We start from the raw sequence: 12,170 nt of genomic DNA on the forward strand, positions 1-12,170 counted from the left end.
CTCAGAAAATAATGGTGCAATTACAGGATTCTTGTGAAAGAGTTTTTGCTTCGTGGACTAATTTCTAATCTGAATCTCAGCCGCTTGCATCAACACCGAGCATGGATTTCATGGGTGTTTCGCGAGTGTCTAAGGACTGACTCCACGCTTGTGCACAGTCCTGGCCCGCAGCGGGGACACAGGCAGGCTAGTCCCCTTCTAGGCTCTGCACCTGCTATCGTCTTTATTGAAGGAGGCCCCCCCACATTGTATATACTTGAAGTCCCACCAAATCTGGATTTACTCCTGGGGAGAAAAATTGGGTCTCTTCCTCAAGGCACTGACAGCCCCAGGATGTCAGGGCCCCGGCCTGTCCTGCCCTCTGTAGCCAGGGCTTCTCCAAGCGCCGCCGGAGACACGGGATGGTGCCGCCGAGCCCGTCACCCGCCTGGTCTCGAACCTGATGCAGGTTTCACACAAGGCCTGGCTCAGCTGCAGCTTTTCAAGGAGACCTTCTGGTGATGGAGCCTGGCGCTGGTGTTTCTGCCCCACGTGTCCCTCCCTCTCAGTGCACGTCCTAGAGAACTGCCAGAGTAATACTGTGCCTGGCACGCTGTGCGCATCAGTAATATTTGCTAGATGAATGCAAACCTTAACGACCTCCTTGCTCAAAATCATGACCTGCTCTTCAATATCCACAATATCAAATCCAAACTCCTCGGCCTTGGTGAGCTCCAGCCAGCTCTGGGTCCAGCTTCTTCCTGCCACTTCTTATTTGCCCCTGGATCTCCTGCAATTCTGAAAGGCTCCCGGGCACCCCTTAAAGTCACGGCCTCTTGTGCTTTGAGGTCTTCAGTGGGCTGCCTCTGATACCCACAGTGACCTTCGCTCACCCTCGCTGGCACACACAGCACACATAACTACCCACATACCCCAGCACGGCTTCTGGGTGGCATGATCTGACCCCTCTCCACCCTCACACTCCCTTCTCCAGGCAGATTGAGGCACTTCTGCTTCTAAGCATCCTTGTGCACCTGCTAAGCGTGTGCATCACAGCGCTTCTGGCCCTGGGCTGTCGTCCTTCGGCTCTTCCTCTCAGATCAGGGAATCCCGAAGGGCAGGACCTGTATCTTTTCACCTCTGTATCCAGGGCTCCTAGACATAGTACCTGGCCCAGTATAGATTATCAATTAAAAAAAAATATTTTTAATGAATATGAAGAGGAATTATAGAAAACATAACAAACAACGGGATAGCATCAACAAGGAGACAACTTCTGTGAACACTGCTATTTTTTAAATTACCAAATAAGTGCCAAAAAATAAAAAATAAAAAGATAATAAGTGCCTACATGTGTGAAGATTTGTTCTAGGCTTGGTGCAAAGGTTTGTGGTTATTTTTCTAAGATTTTATTTATTTGGGGAGAGAGAGAGAGAGAGAGAGAGAGAGAGAGAGAATGAGTGAGAGGAGGGGTAAAAGAAGAGGGAGAGAGAGAGAGAATCCTCAAGCAGGCTCCCGCTGAGCCCAGAGCCTGATGCAGGGCTTGATTTCACGACCCCAAGATCACAACCTGAGCTGATACAAAGAGTTTGATTCTTAACCAACTGAGCCACCTAGGTGCCCCTGCAAAGGTTTATTCTAAAGGACAGTACTAAAAAAATAAAATAAAAATAAATTAAAAAATAAAGGACAGTACTTGGGATGCCTGGGTGGCTTAGTGGTTGAGCATCTTCCTTGGGCTCAGGGTGTGGTTGCCCTGGGATCGAGTCCCAAATCAGTCTCCCCGCAGGGAGCTTGCTTCTCCCTCTGCCTATGTCTCTGCCTCTCTCTCTGTGTCTCTCATGAATAAATAAATAAAATATTTTTTTTTTAAAAAGTGTCTGCATTTGGCTCAGTTGTGATCCTGGGGTCCTGGGATTGAGCGCTGCATCGGGCTCTCTGCTCAGCAGGAAGCCTGCTTCTCCCTCTGCCTGCTTGTGCTCTATCAAATAATTTTTTTTAATAAAAATAAAAAATAAATAAAGGAAAACACTTACCAGCAAATAGGGGCACATTTTACTCACACAAAAGGAAATGTGGCCACTCAAGGGAACAAAGAACGAAGAGCCTTTCCCCTCGGAGTTAGCTACTTGGGATTTCTATCTTGGAAGCATGACCTCACTATCTCAGGAGCTGCAGGTCCAAGTCTGAGGTTCTCAGGCCAGAACTTACAATCACATGTCCTACAAGTATATAAGGCCCTCCTGCTCCAATGCCCTTATCAAAAGGAGACAGTAATACAGACCTCACAGGATTGTCGTCAGGATCATGCAGAGTAATTCGTATGACATAAGACATTAGTTCAGTGCCTGATACCCAGAAAACACCCAACAAATGGATTTGTCATCGCTGCTTCCAGGGCTCATGAGGTTTAGCCCATCCCCGATGTTTAATAGGACTGCCCATGTCTCTTAGCACAAAGCAACACCCAGCCATGTATTTCTGTACAGATCACAGGACAACTGGGTTTTGGTGTGGCTGACCTGTTAGGGCGACAAGGGGCTCTGCCTGGAGAGGGTGGAAATTCCTGCTCTGAGCCACACAGGAGAGCATGCGGATCCTCTGGGACTGAACCCGGGCCCTGTTCACAGGCACATCTCCTGATTCCTCGTGGCCTCCACTTTGGGGGCTGGGCCTTTCGTGACTCTCAAATCCTTGCACTCCTAGCTGTTCTCCTCATCTTCATTTTCTTTTAGTTATCTCTGGGCTATAAGGATACATTCTAGCCTGGTTCTGGACTTGATACAACTCCAAGTTCTGACTGCTTGTTTTGGGGCCTAAGCATGAAAGGGTGAGCAGCGCCCCCCTGAGGCCAGCGAGGTGATGGTGGCAGCAGTAAGTGGGCAACTCCACCAGGTTAAGGTGGCTCTTGGGAGAGGAGAGTCTTCCTCGCAGCTGACCGTGGAGGGTCTGCATTGGTGCTACATGAAGGGAACAGTTAGCATCTTGAACAGCACACCTGAGCTTACTGCACAAGAGCAGTGAGCCTCTTACCTCCTCGAAAGCATCACAGCCTGTCACCACAATATTGGGTCTGAACTGGTCCATTTTCACTTTCTTCTCCAGCCTGGTATTCAGATCCGCCAGGGAGGCTTCGGAGAGGATCATGATGGGGCTGCAGTCTGGGTAGGCCACCTGAGCCAAGAACACGGTGCCATCAGGCCTCCCTGCCCCATGAAACGCCTCAGCCCAACCGAAAGCGAAGCCAACTCCAGAAGTGGTGCGCAGAGGGCGTGCAGTGCAGAGGGCCAGTGGTGTTCCGGGAGGAGAGGGGACACCGCGGTCTTGGAACCGGACAAGTCAGGGCCAGGCCGGCTCCCACGGCGGGGCCTCGCTGGGGGTCCCCCCACCACACAGAAGGCAGCAGGCAGGGCTCAGAGCCATCATCACCTCCCGGGACTCACCCTGTTCTTCCCTCGAGCGCCCAGCACTAACCCCCTTCCCACAACATCCTCATCAAACAGGGGAAGGATCTGCTGCCGATCAGCTACGCTCTGGTCCCAATTTCCTCGGACGACACCCACTCACTCAACAAGCATTTATGGAGCAGCTGCTCCGTACCAGGCACTGTTCTAGGCAGGCAAACAGCAGGGAACAAGCAGATAAAAACCCCTGCGATCCAAGAGCTCATAGTTCAGGGAGGAAGCAGGAGCCACCTGAGGCGCTTGCATGTTAAACCCTAGCTCGCTGCAGAATCAAAGGCTTTGGTGTCTGGGCTGGAGCTGGCCCAGAGGCCTGGCTTCCTCAGAAAGCGCCTTTTCAGTGCCTCAAATGACCAGACCACACTGATGGCAAAGGGAACCCAGGAGGAAGTCTGCTTCGGTGATTTCAGGAAACTTGGCTCAGCCCCAAATGGACTTCTCACTTCACCTTCCCAATCTGAATGCCTCCCAAGCCCCGTGTCCCTGGGGGTCACCCCTGGCTTCTCCCTCCACAGGACCTGACACCTTCTACACCCCACACCTGCTGAAGAACGCACTCCACCTGGAGCCACTTCCCTCTCCAACCCCAATACCTGCCCAGGACGTACCCTCGGCCCCCCTCACCTGGGCCAGTCCTGCACTTTCTTAACTGGGGTCCCAAGCAAGGCCCTTTGTGGGTCAAGAAGGAAGCCAGACACACGGGGGTGACAGGCCACTGGCAGGAGGGCAGCGCTCTGGGAGCTCACCTGGTAATTCGGTACCACAGGAGAGAAAATTTCCTTCGACGGTCTTCCCTTCATGTGCTTCTCAAACTGAACCAGCCTGAAAGCTTCTGTTTTCAAGAAGCTGGTGAACCACTGAGCTGCCTCATCGCCACAATCCCTGCCCTTAATGTCCATGCCGAACAGCCTGGAAGGGTCACAAGAGAGCGCCAGGGTTACTGTCCTGCCCTGACATGCTGACAGATGGCGTCCAAGCCGCAACAGCTGGACGGCTGGGACCTGACCATGACCACCCCAGGGGGCCAGGAGGGGGTCCTCAGGGCCGGGGCCGAGGCTGGGCAGACACAGAAGGGGAAAGAGCAGAAGGTGCTCCAGGGAGGAGCTTCTCAACCCTAATATGCCTACAAATCCCTGTGATCGTGTTAAGATGCAGACTGTGCGGGATCCCTGGGTGGCTCAGCAGTTTAGGGCCGCCTTCAGCCCAGGGCGTGATCCTGGGGTCCTGGGATCGAGTCCCACATCAGGCTCCCTGCATGGAGCCTGCTTCTTCTCTATGTCTCTGCCCCCCTCTTTCTCTGTCTCTCTCATGAATAACTAAATAAAATCTTAAAAAAAAAAAAAAAAAAGATGCAGACTGTGCTTCGGAAGGCCTGGCTGGAGCCAGAGATGCCACCTGCCTGAGAAGCTGCTGGATGCCTAAGCTGCGGGTCCTTGGGCCACACCTGGAGTAGCGAGGATTCACAAGGCTTTCAGAAGGGGGCAGGGCGACCGTGTGGTAGATGCAGCCTGAGCGTAGAGTCTGCTAGAACTGGTTCAGACTGGAATGCCCACCGTTCTCTAGCCTGTGACCTCACCCAGTGCCCTGACCCTGGTCTGCAGCTGTGACCTGGAGAGGGTGATACAGCACCCACTCACAGGTGGGCAGGGCCTGGGGTAACACAGCAGGCTGTCTGCCTGGGAACCACGAACCAAACGTTTAAAAGCTACGTACCCCTCATAGGATGGTGAGTTGACTTGCAAACTATTTTTATCTCTGTTACTGCGATCACAACCTAGGCCAAAGGCAGACGCCCAACCACTGAGCCACCCAGGCACCCCCGAGTGGATTCTTTTTAAAGATTGACTTATTGGGAAGCCTTGGGTGGCTCAGTGGTTTAGTGCCGCCTTCAGCCCGGGGTGTGAGCTTGGAGACCCAGGATCAAGTCCCACCTCGGGCTCCCTGCATGGAGCCTGCTTTTCCCTCTGCCTGTGTCTCTCTCATAAATTTAAAAAAAAAAAAAAAGATTGACTTATTTATTGTGAGAGAGAGAGAAAGAGAAAGGCAGAGGGAAAGGGAAAGAAACACACTCCCCACAGAGCCCTGAGCCCAGCACGACCCTGAGATCATGATCTGAGCTGAAACCAAGAGTCCCATGCTTAAGTCAACTGAGCCACCCAGGCGCCCCTGTGAATGGATTTTTACAAAAAAAAAAAAAAAAAAAAAAACAGTTTTATGGGAAAGTTCTTCCCATAATCAAAAAACAAAAACTAATCAAATCCTATACAGCAAAGCATTTCCCCTCCCTGTGCAGAGGCGTTAAGAGCAAATGCTAGGAGGCAAGTGGGTTCAAATTCCAGCTCTGCCTTGTGTGACAAGGATAGGAGTCCTGTCTTCCTCGTGTGAAGCAGAATTAATGATATCTACCTCGTAAGCCACTAATCAAACTGTTGCTCATAATTCATTAAAATTTTTTTTTTTTTATTTAAGAAGGCTCCATGCCCAGCTTGGAGCCCAACGTGGGCTGAACTCACAACCCTAAGATCGGGACCAGGGCCAAGACCAAAAGTCAGACACTTAACTGACTGAGCCACCCAGGCACCCCCAAAATACTTGTTAATTAACTAAATTTTACACTCAATGAATTATTACTTCAGACCCTTGAAATTTCAGAACCTTGAATGATGGTTTTCAGCTCAGATACTCTTTCCCCTGAGCCTTGGGACCATTGGACAACCCCAATTTCCACAAGCTGAAAATGCTCAGGTGTTACAAAGGGATCCAGAGCACCCCATGAGGAGTACCCGAGCTTCTAGGACTTCCTGGTTGCACAGGCCAAGGCCCCCATGAGGCCTAGAATGTGACCGCCCTGCAGGAGTCCTATAGACTGAAGGGAAGCCCAGGCCTGAGGCCTATCTAGGCCAGAGGTGGGAATCTCCTACACCTGACCGCTGCAGAGACCTGAGAGGCTGCAGTCACCTCGAAAGCTCTAGCACCCTTGTCACCCAACCCTGAAATACGGCTGCTAGAGTCCACTAATCCTCCTGTCTGCCTGGCTGGGGGGCTGCCAATGCTGAACAGAAGTCCACCCAACTTGAATAAACAGAGACAAACTCTAAAGATTGGCCCTTTGCAGCCCCTCTCTACAGGTATCAACCATGCTTTTGGATTTCCTGTATTTTTGATGCTTTGGCATCCTGGGGCCTTGCTCATGTGGAAAGCACTGCCCCTCCCAGGCTAGTCCAATCCTACAGGTAGGAAACCACTCACCTTCTGCATGCATGCCAAGCAATGCAGAGCCTCCGCCCCAACTGCCTCCTCTATGGGCTCTTTCACTCAGGCCCACTGTCCCCAGCCCTAATCACCCAGGGCCTGGTATCAGGCACCCAGAGACAGCCTCTCCGCCCCACAATGAAATTACTCAAACTAGCCAATCCTGAGGCTGTCTACGTCGTCTCACCTGGTACTTCCTGTGGAAACGACAGTAAAGGCTCTCGCTCCTGTCCCCCAACCCTGCACCGTACCCCAGCCCACCTCCTGACCAAGCCTGGTGCTCCTCGGTGTGGCCCTGCATGACATGTAAGCCCCCTATTTCCAGGGATTGTGAGTACAGAGAACTTCTTTTCTTCAGGGCATCTGTTTGGCTCAGTCTGTTAAGCGTCCGCCTTCAGCTCAGATCATGATCCTAAGGTCCTGGGATTGAGCCCATGTCTGGCTCCCTGCTCAGCGGGGAGTCTGCGTCTCCCTCTCCCTCTGCTTGTGCTCATTCTCGATCTCTCTCAAATAAACAAATAAAATCTTAAAAAAAAAAAAAAAACTTCTTTCTTCATCACGGTCATTTGCACCTCTGCATGCCTTACCATACCTGATTAAAACAAATCCCAGGCCAGAGGGTATTATGCTGAGTAAAATAAGTCAATCAGAGAAAGACAGTTATCATCTGGTCTCACTCATATGCAGAATATAAGGACTAGTGCAAGGGACCATAAGGGAAAGGAGGGAAACTGAGTGGGGGAAAATCAGAGAGGAGGACAAACTATGAGAGACTCCTGACTCTGGGAAACAGGGTTGTGGAAGGCGAGGTAGGTGGGGGTAGGGGGTAACTGGGTGACGGGCACTGAGGAGGCCATGTGATGTGATGAGCGCTGGGTGTCATACTTTACGTTGGCAATTTAAGTTTAAAAAATAAAATAATTTTAAAATTAAGAAACAAATCCCGGGGACCCCCTAAAACAGCACTCTGCCTCACCCACTCATGCCTGACCACTGGCTCGATCCCAGGCCCGGCCAGGCTTCTCTTAAATTTTTCCTTCACCAAACCCATCACCTACTATACAAACTGTAGCCAGACAGCGTGCAGGGACGGGGAGTCTACAGGACAATCACGTCCCTCGCAGCACCCCAGGGGCCCCAAGGAGAGCACCTGCAATCGTGGACCTTGTTTGAGGGAGGCAGCTTGCTCGGCAAAACCAGCTGGTCCATGCCCGGAGCCTTGAGCATCAGGCACTCGCCCTCACAGGTGATGGACACCAGCACCAGGCGAGGCTCCTGCCGGGCGGTGACCATGTGCCCATCTTCCTTAATCACCAGCCAAAACCTGCCAAAAAACACACAGGAACATGCTCAGGAAAGCCTCCTCCACCCTCTCAGAGGCTTCCCCCCCACCGTCCGCCCCCCCCACCCCCCCCACCCCCCCCCGCCAGCTTTCTGTTTCATCAAAACTTTCCCCCTGCTCAGACTCCGGATCCAGCAAATTTTCTCTGGATAATTATCCTGACCTGGTCAAATTCTTTGGATCCCAATGTGGGTGCCCCCAAAAAGCACCTTGCTTGGAAGAAACAGCCCTGGGAGAGACTATCTGGCCAATGTGTGAAAATCCCTGATTCTGCAAATCCAGAAAATGAGATGGGCTGAGGGAGCTTCCCTCCTCTCCTCTTAGGTAATCTTGGTGCCTCCTTTTGGGGCTTTGCTTTGGACATAAACTTCCCCACACTCCTTAAACACTCCCAGTCGAAGCGAATGTCTTCCAGGTGTTTTTGCTGTGGAACACGATGGGACCCAAACCACCGGCCCAAGTGAACTACAACTCTAGACAGGGTCTTGTGATGTTCGGGATTCCAAAGGATCCAGACAGGCCTCCACTCTGTTTAACCTGCGGTGGCACTGGGGTCTGACATCGGGAGACCCCCAAGCAGCCTCTCCTCTTCGTATGCAGGTTCTGATTCAGAGAATGAAGATTCCCACGAACATGACTTAGCTCAGAACTCCACTTACCTCTGGAGAGCCCATGGTTCTAGATGGGTTTTCACGCTGCATCCTATCTAGTGGGGAGATCAGCTAACCTTTCCTAGAAAGGGGAAGGGAGGCTGGCCTGGGTACGTCGGTTATGCTTTTATCTATACAGAGCGTATGGTTGGGGTTACACCACACAAACAATTTGATTCTGAAAAGATATTTTTTTTAAGTCTTTTTTTTTTTAATTTTTTTATTTATTTATGATAGTCACAGAGAGAGAGAGAGAGAGAGAGAGAGAGAGAGAGGGGCAGAGGGAGAAGCAGGCTCCATGCACCAGGAGCCCGACGTGGGATTCGATCCCGGGTCTCCAGGATCGCGCCCTGGGCCAAAGGCAGGCGCTAAACCGCTGCGCCACCCAGGGATCCCTGATTCTGAAAAGATATTTAAAGGGCAGCCTGGGTGGCTCAGTGGTTTAGCGCCGCCTTTGGCTCAGGGCCTGATCCTGGGGTCCGGGGATCGAGTCCCGTGTCGGGCTCCCTGCGTGGAGCCTGCTTCTCCCTCTGCCTGTGTCTCTGCCTCTCTCTGTGTGTGTCTCTCATGAATGAATAAATGAAATCTTTTAAAAAAGCATTCTGTCCCCTAGAGAAAGGAAACTCAATACCACCTGTCTGAGACAGAACACAAGTGCGGTGCGTGGGGATGTCCACAGGCCCTGAGTTATGAGCAGCAGCTGAAAGCTCGGGCTTTCCAAATGTGAGCAGGATAAAAAGGACAGCCTCTTCCAGAATGAGGGGCGGCTCCTCTAAGGAAGACATTTCCAAATATGACTGGAACCAAATGGGAATGCCTGCAATGCCCTGATGAGGAAACCTGATTTCAGAGTGCAGGCAGGTCCATCTCGGCCCTCACCTGACCCCAGGAGGTGTCCCTTCCCTGCAGCCCAGCAGCACGCTGGCTGCCACCTGTGCCTGCCACCTGGCGTCAGGGTATGGCAGTGGGGGTATGACAGTGCAAAGGCATCTGAGGAGTTGTCTTGGCTCTTCCCATCCAAGAGCTGGGATGCTGGGCAGCAGCAGGCCCCCAGCCTCCTGAGAAGCCACCTTATTCCTTTCAGATGTCTTTGGCTCCCAGGGTTGTGTGGCAGCTCAGCTACGGGGCTCTGTGACCAAGGGGATCCCTGCTACTTTGCTGCAGTTCCATTCCCTCGAGGCTGGGCCCTGCTCCTATCTCCAGCCTCATCCTGGGGTGCAGAGCTCTGGATGACCCTGCTGTTTAATCCTACCAAAGCCTTTACCTTAAACTTCCAGCGTGTCTTGGCACCAAACAGGACTCCTTCCGAGATCTACACACAGCCAGACACTTGTCCCAGCAGGAGTCTGCACTTCATTTCTGACAGTGAGGCCAGGCCCTCCCTGGGCTAAGTCTCCTGGGCTTCCACCCACCTCCACCTCAGCCCTCACTCGGGCTCACCAGCCCCACCCTGAGCTCCAACCTGCTGTAACCTCCAACCTGCTCCAACCTCCCCTGGGCGTTAACCGGGAGAAGTGGGGGCTGGACATTTTGTGCTACCTGCTGCAAAGGGAAAGTCAGGTGGTGGCTTGCAGAAAATCAAATGCCAGGATAGGACAGAGACTCCAATAAAAGACAAAAAATAGGGATCCCTGGGTGGCTCAGTGGTTTAGCGCCTGCCGTCAGCCCACGGTGTGATCCTGGAGTCCCGGGATCGAGTCCCACATTGGGCTCCCTGCATGGAGCCTGCTTCTCCCTCTGCCTGTGTCTCTGCCCCTCTCTCTCTCTCTCTCTCTCATGAATAAATGAATAAAATCTTAAAAAAAAAAAAGAATAAAAAGTTGCTGCCTGTAACATACCCCGACCACCCTCATTACCCTGTCTATTGGGGTAATGACATTTGTCACCGCTTGCACTCAAATGATGCCCAGTGAATAAGTATCTCTGTTCTGACAGATCTGAAATTAAGGAGTAAGTCTGACGGGTGGATTTTTCATGACCGAGCTGTCCCCAAACTAACACCTTCTTTTCCACCTAAAACAGGAGTGTGCAGTGTGAGGATCAGTGTGGAGGCCAGAGCTCAGATTCTCCAGAAGAACAACAGTGAGTGATCACAGAGGTGGGGGGAGCAGAGCCCAGGACAGCTGGAACACCTCATGGCTAAACTTAGAAAGTGAACTGGGAAGCAGAAGTGCCTGAAAAGGGGGGCAGAGGGGGCAGGCAAGAGGTAAAGACACCCAGGATGATAAGCATAGAGAGCGCATTTCTCCAGGAGATCACAGTCTGTGCAGAAAACATCAAAGGCTGGCTTCAGAAGGGCCAGCGAAGATTTAGGACCGACTGAGTCATATGTACCCACCAAGGAGAGCGGGATTTACAAGGTCAAAGAGGGCAACCAACCCTCCCACCTTCTGTGCCAATCAGGCCATGCCAGAGCTCTGCTCTGCGAGGTGGACTTTGAACCAGCTCAAAGTCCAGGGTGCCCACGCCAAACATTCACAAATGTGTTAAGAGCTTTGAACAAGGGACCTCTGGGTGGCTCAGCAGGCTCGGGTTATGATCCCAGGGTCCTGGGATCAAATCCCACATCAGGCTCCCCACAGGGAGGTTGCTTCTCCCTCTGCCTATGTCTCTGCCTCCTTCTCTCTGTCTCTCATGAATAAATAAATAGAAAAAAAAGAAAAAAATAAAGAAAAGAAAAGAAAAGAAAAGAAAAGAAAAGAAAAGAAAAGAAAAGACGAACGAACGAACGAGCTTTGGACCAAATAGTTTTAGAAATCTGAAGACAAAAGCCCTAATGGAGGAAGAGCCCAGCTTCCTAGAATGGTTCCAAAGATGTAGGTTCAAAATGGAATTAGGGACACCTGGGTGGCTCAGTGGTTGAGCATCTGCCTTCAGCCCAGACATGATCCCAGAGTCCCAGGATCGAGACCGAGACCCACATTGGGCTCCCAGCATGGACCCTGCTTCTCCCTCTGCCTATGTCTCTGCCTGTCTCTCATGAATAAATAAATAAAATATTTTTAAAAAATGGAATTAAATCCAAGAGGCCTCTTCCTGCCTTCTAGACTGTTTGCAGTTTCATTATTATTAAAGTCTTAAGTTGAGAGAATAGCAGTCATTTAGCAAAGTTCTTTCTAGCTTGCTTCCGAGTTTCAATTACCCTTTAAAAAACAGAACCTAGGGATCCCTGGGTGGCACAGCGGTTTAGCGCCTGCCTTTGGCCCAGGGCGCGATCCTGGAGACCCTGGATCGAAACCCACGTCGGGCTCCCGGTGCATGGAGCCTGCTTCTCCCTCTGCCTATGTCTCTGCCTCTCTCTCTCTCTCTCTCTCTGTGACTATCATAAATAAAAAAAAATAAAATAAAAAAATTAAAAAACAGAACCTAGGGCAGCCCGGGTGGCTCAGCGGTTTAGCGCCACCTTCAGCTCAGGGCATGATCCTGAAGATCCCAAATCAAGTCCCACGTCGCGCTCCCTGCATGGAGCCTGCTTCTCCCTCTGCC

At 51.6% G+C, this 12,170-nt stretch overlaps 1 protein-coding gene across 6 annotated transcripts in view; it reads right to left on the bottom strand.

Moving 5' to 3' along the window:
- The window catches only part of MTARC2 (mitochondrial amidoxime reducing component 2), a 36,365-nt gene that overhangs the window by 20,459 nt on the left and 3,736 nt on the right, over positions 1-12,170 (bottom strand). For 3 of the 6 annotated variants that reach the window (XM_077886540.1, XM_077886539.1, XM_077886538.1), the window contains exons 2-4: positions 7,843-8,016; positions 4,187-4,349; positions 3,013-3,153 (exon numbers count right to left, since the gene is read on the bottom strand). In XM_077886540.1, the coding sequence (XP_077742666.1) occupies positions 3,013-3,153; positions 4,187-4,349; positions 7,843-8,016 (478 nt within the window). Of the gene's footprint in view, positions 1-1,013; positions 2,236-3,012; positions 3,154-4,186; positions 4,350-7,842; positions 8,017-12,170 lie in introns of all 6 variants that reach the window. The other 3 variants (XR_013373952.1, XR_013373954.1, XR_013373953.1) reach the window with 2 other exon arrangements.

The sequence above is a fragment of the Canis aureus genome, chromosome 38 (assembly GCF_053574225.1).
Source record: "Canis aureus isolate CA01 chromosome 38, VMU_Caureus_v.1.0, whole genome shotgun sequence".
In the NCBI taxonomy this organism is placed as follows: Eukaryota; Metazoa; Chordata; class Mammalia; order Carnivora; family Canidae; genus Canis; species Canis aureus.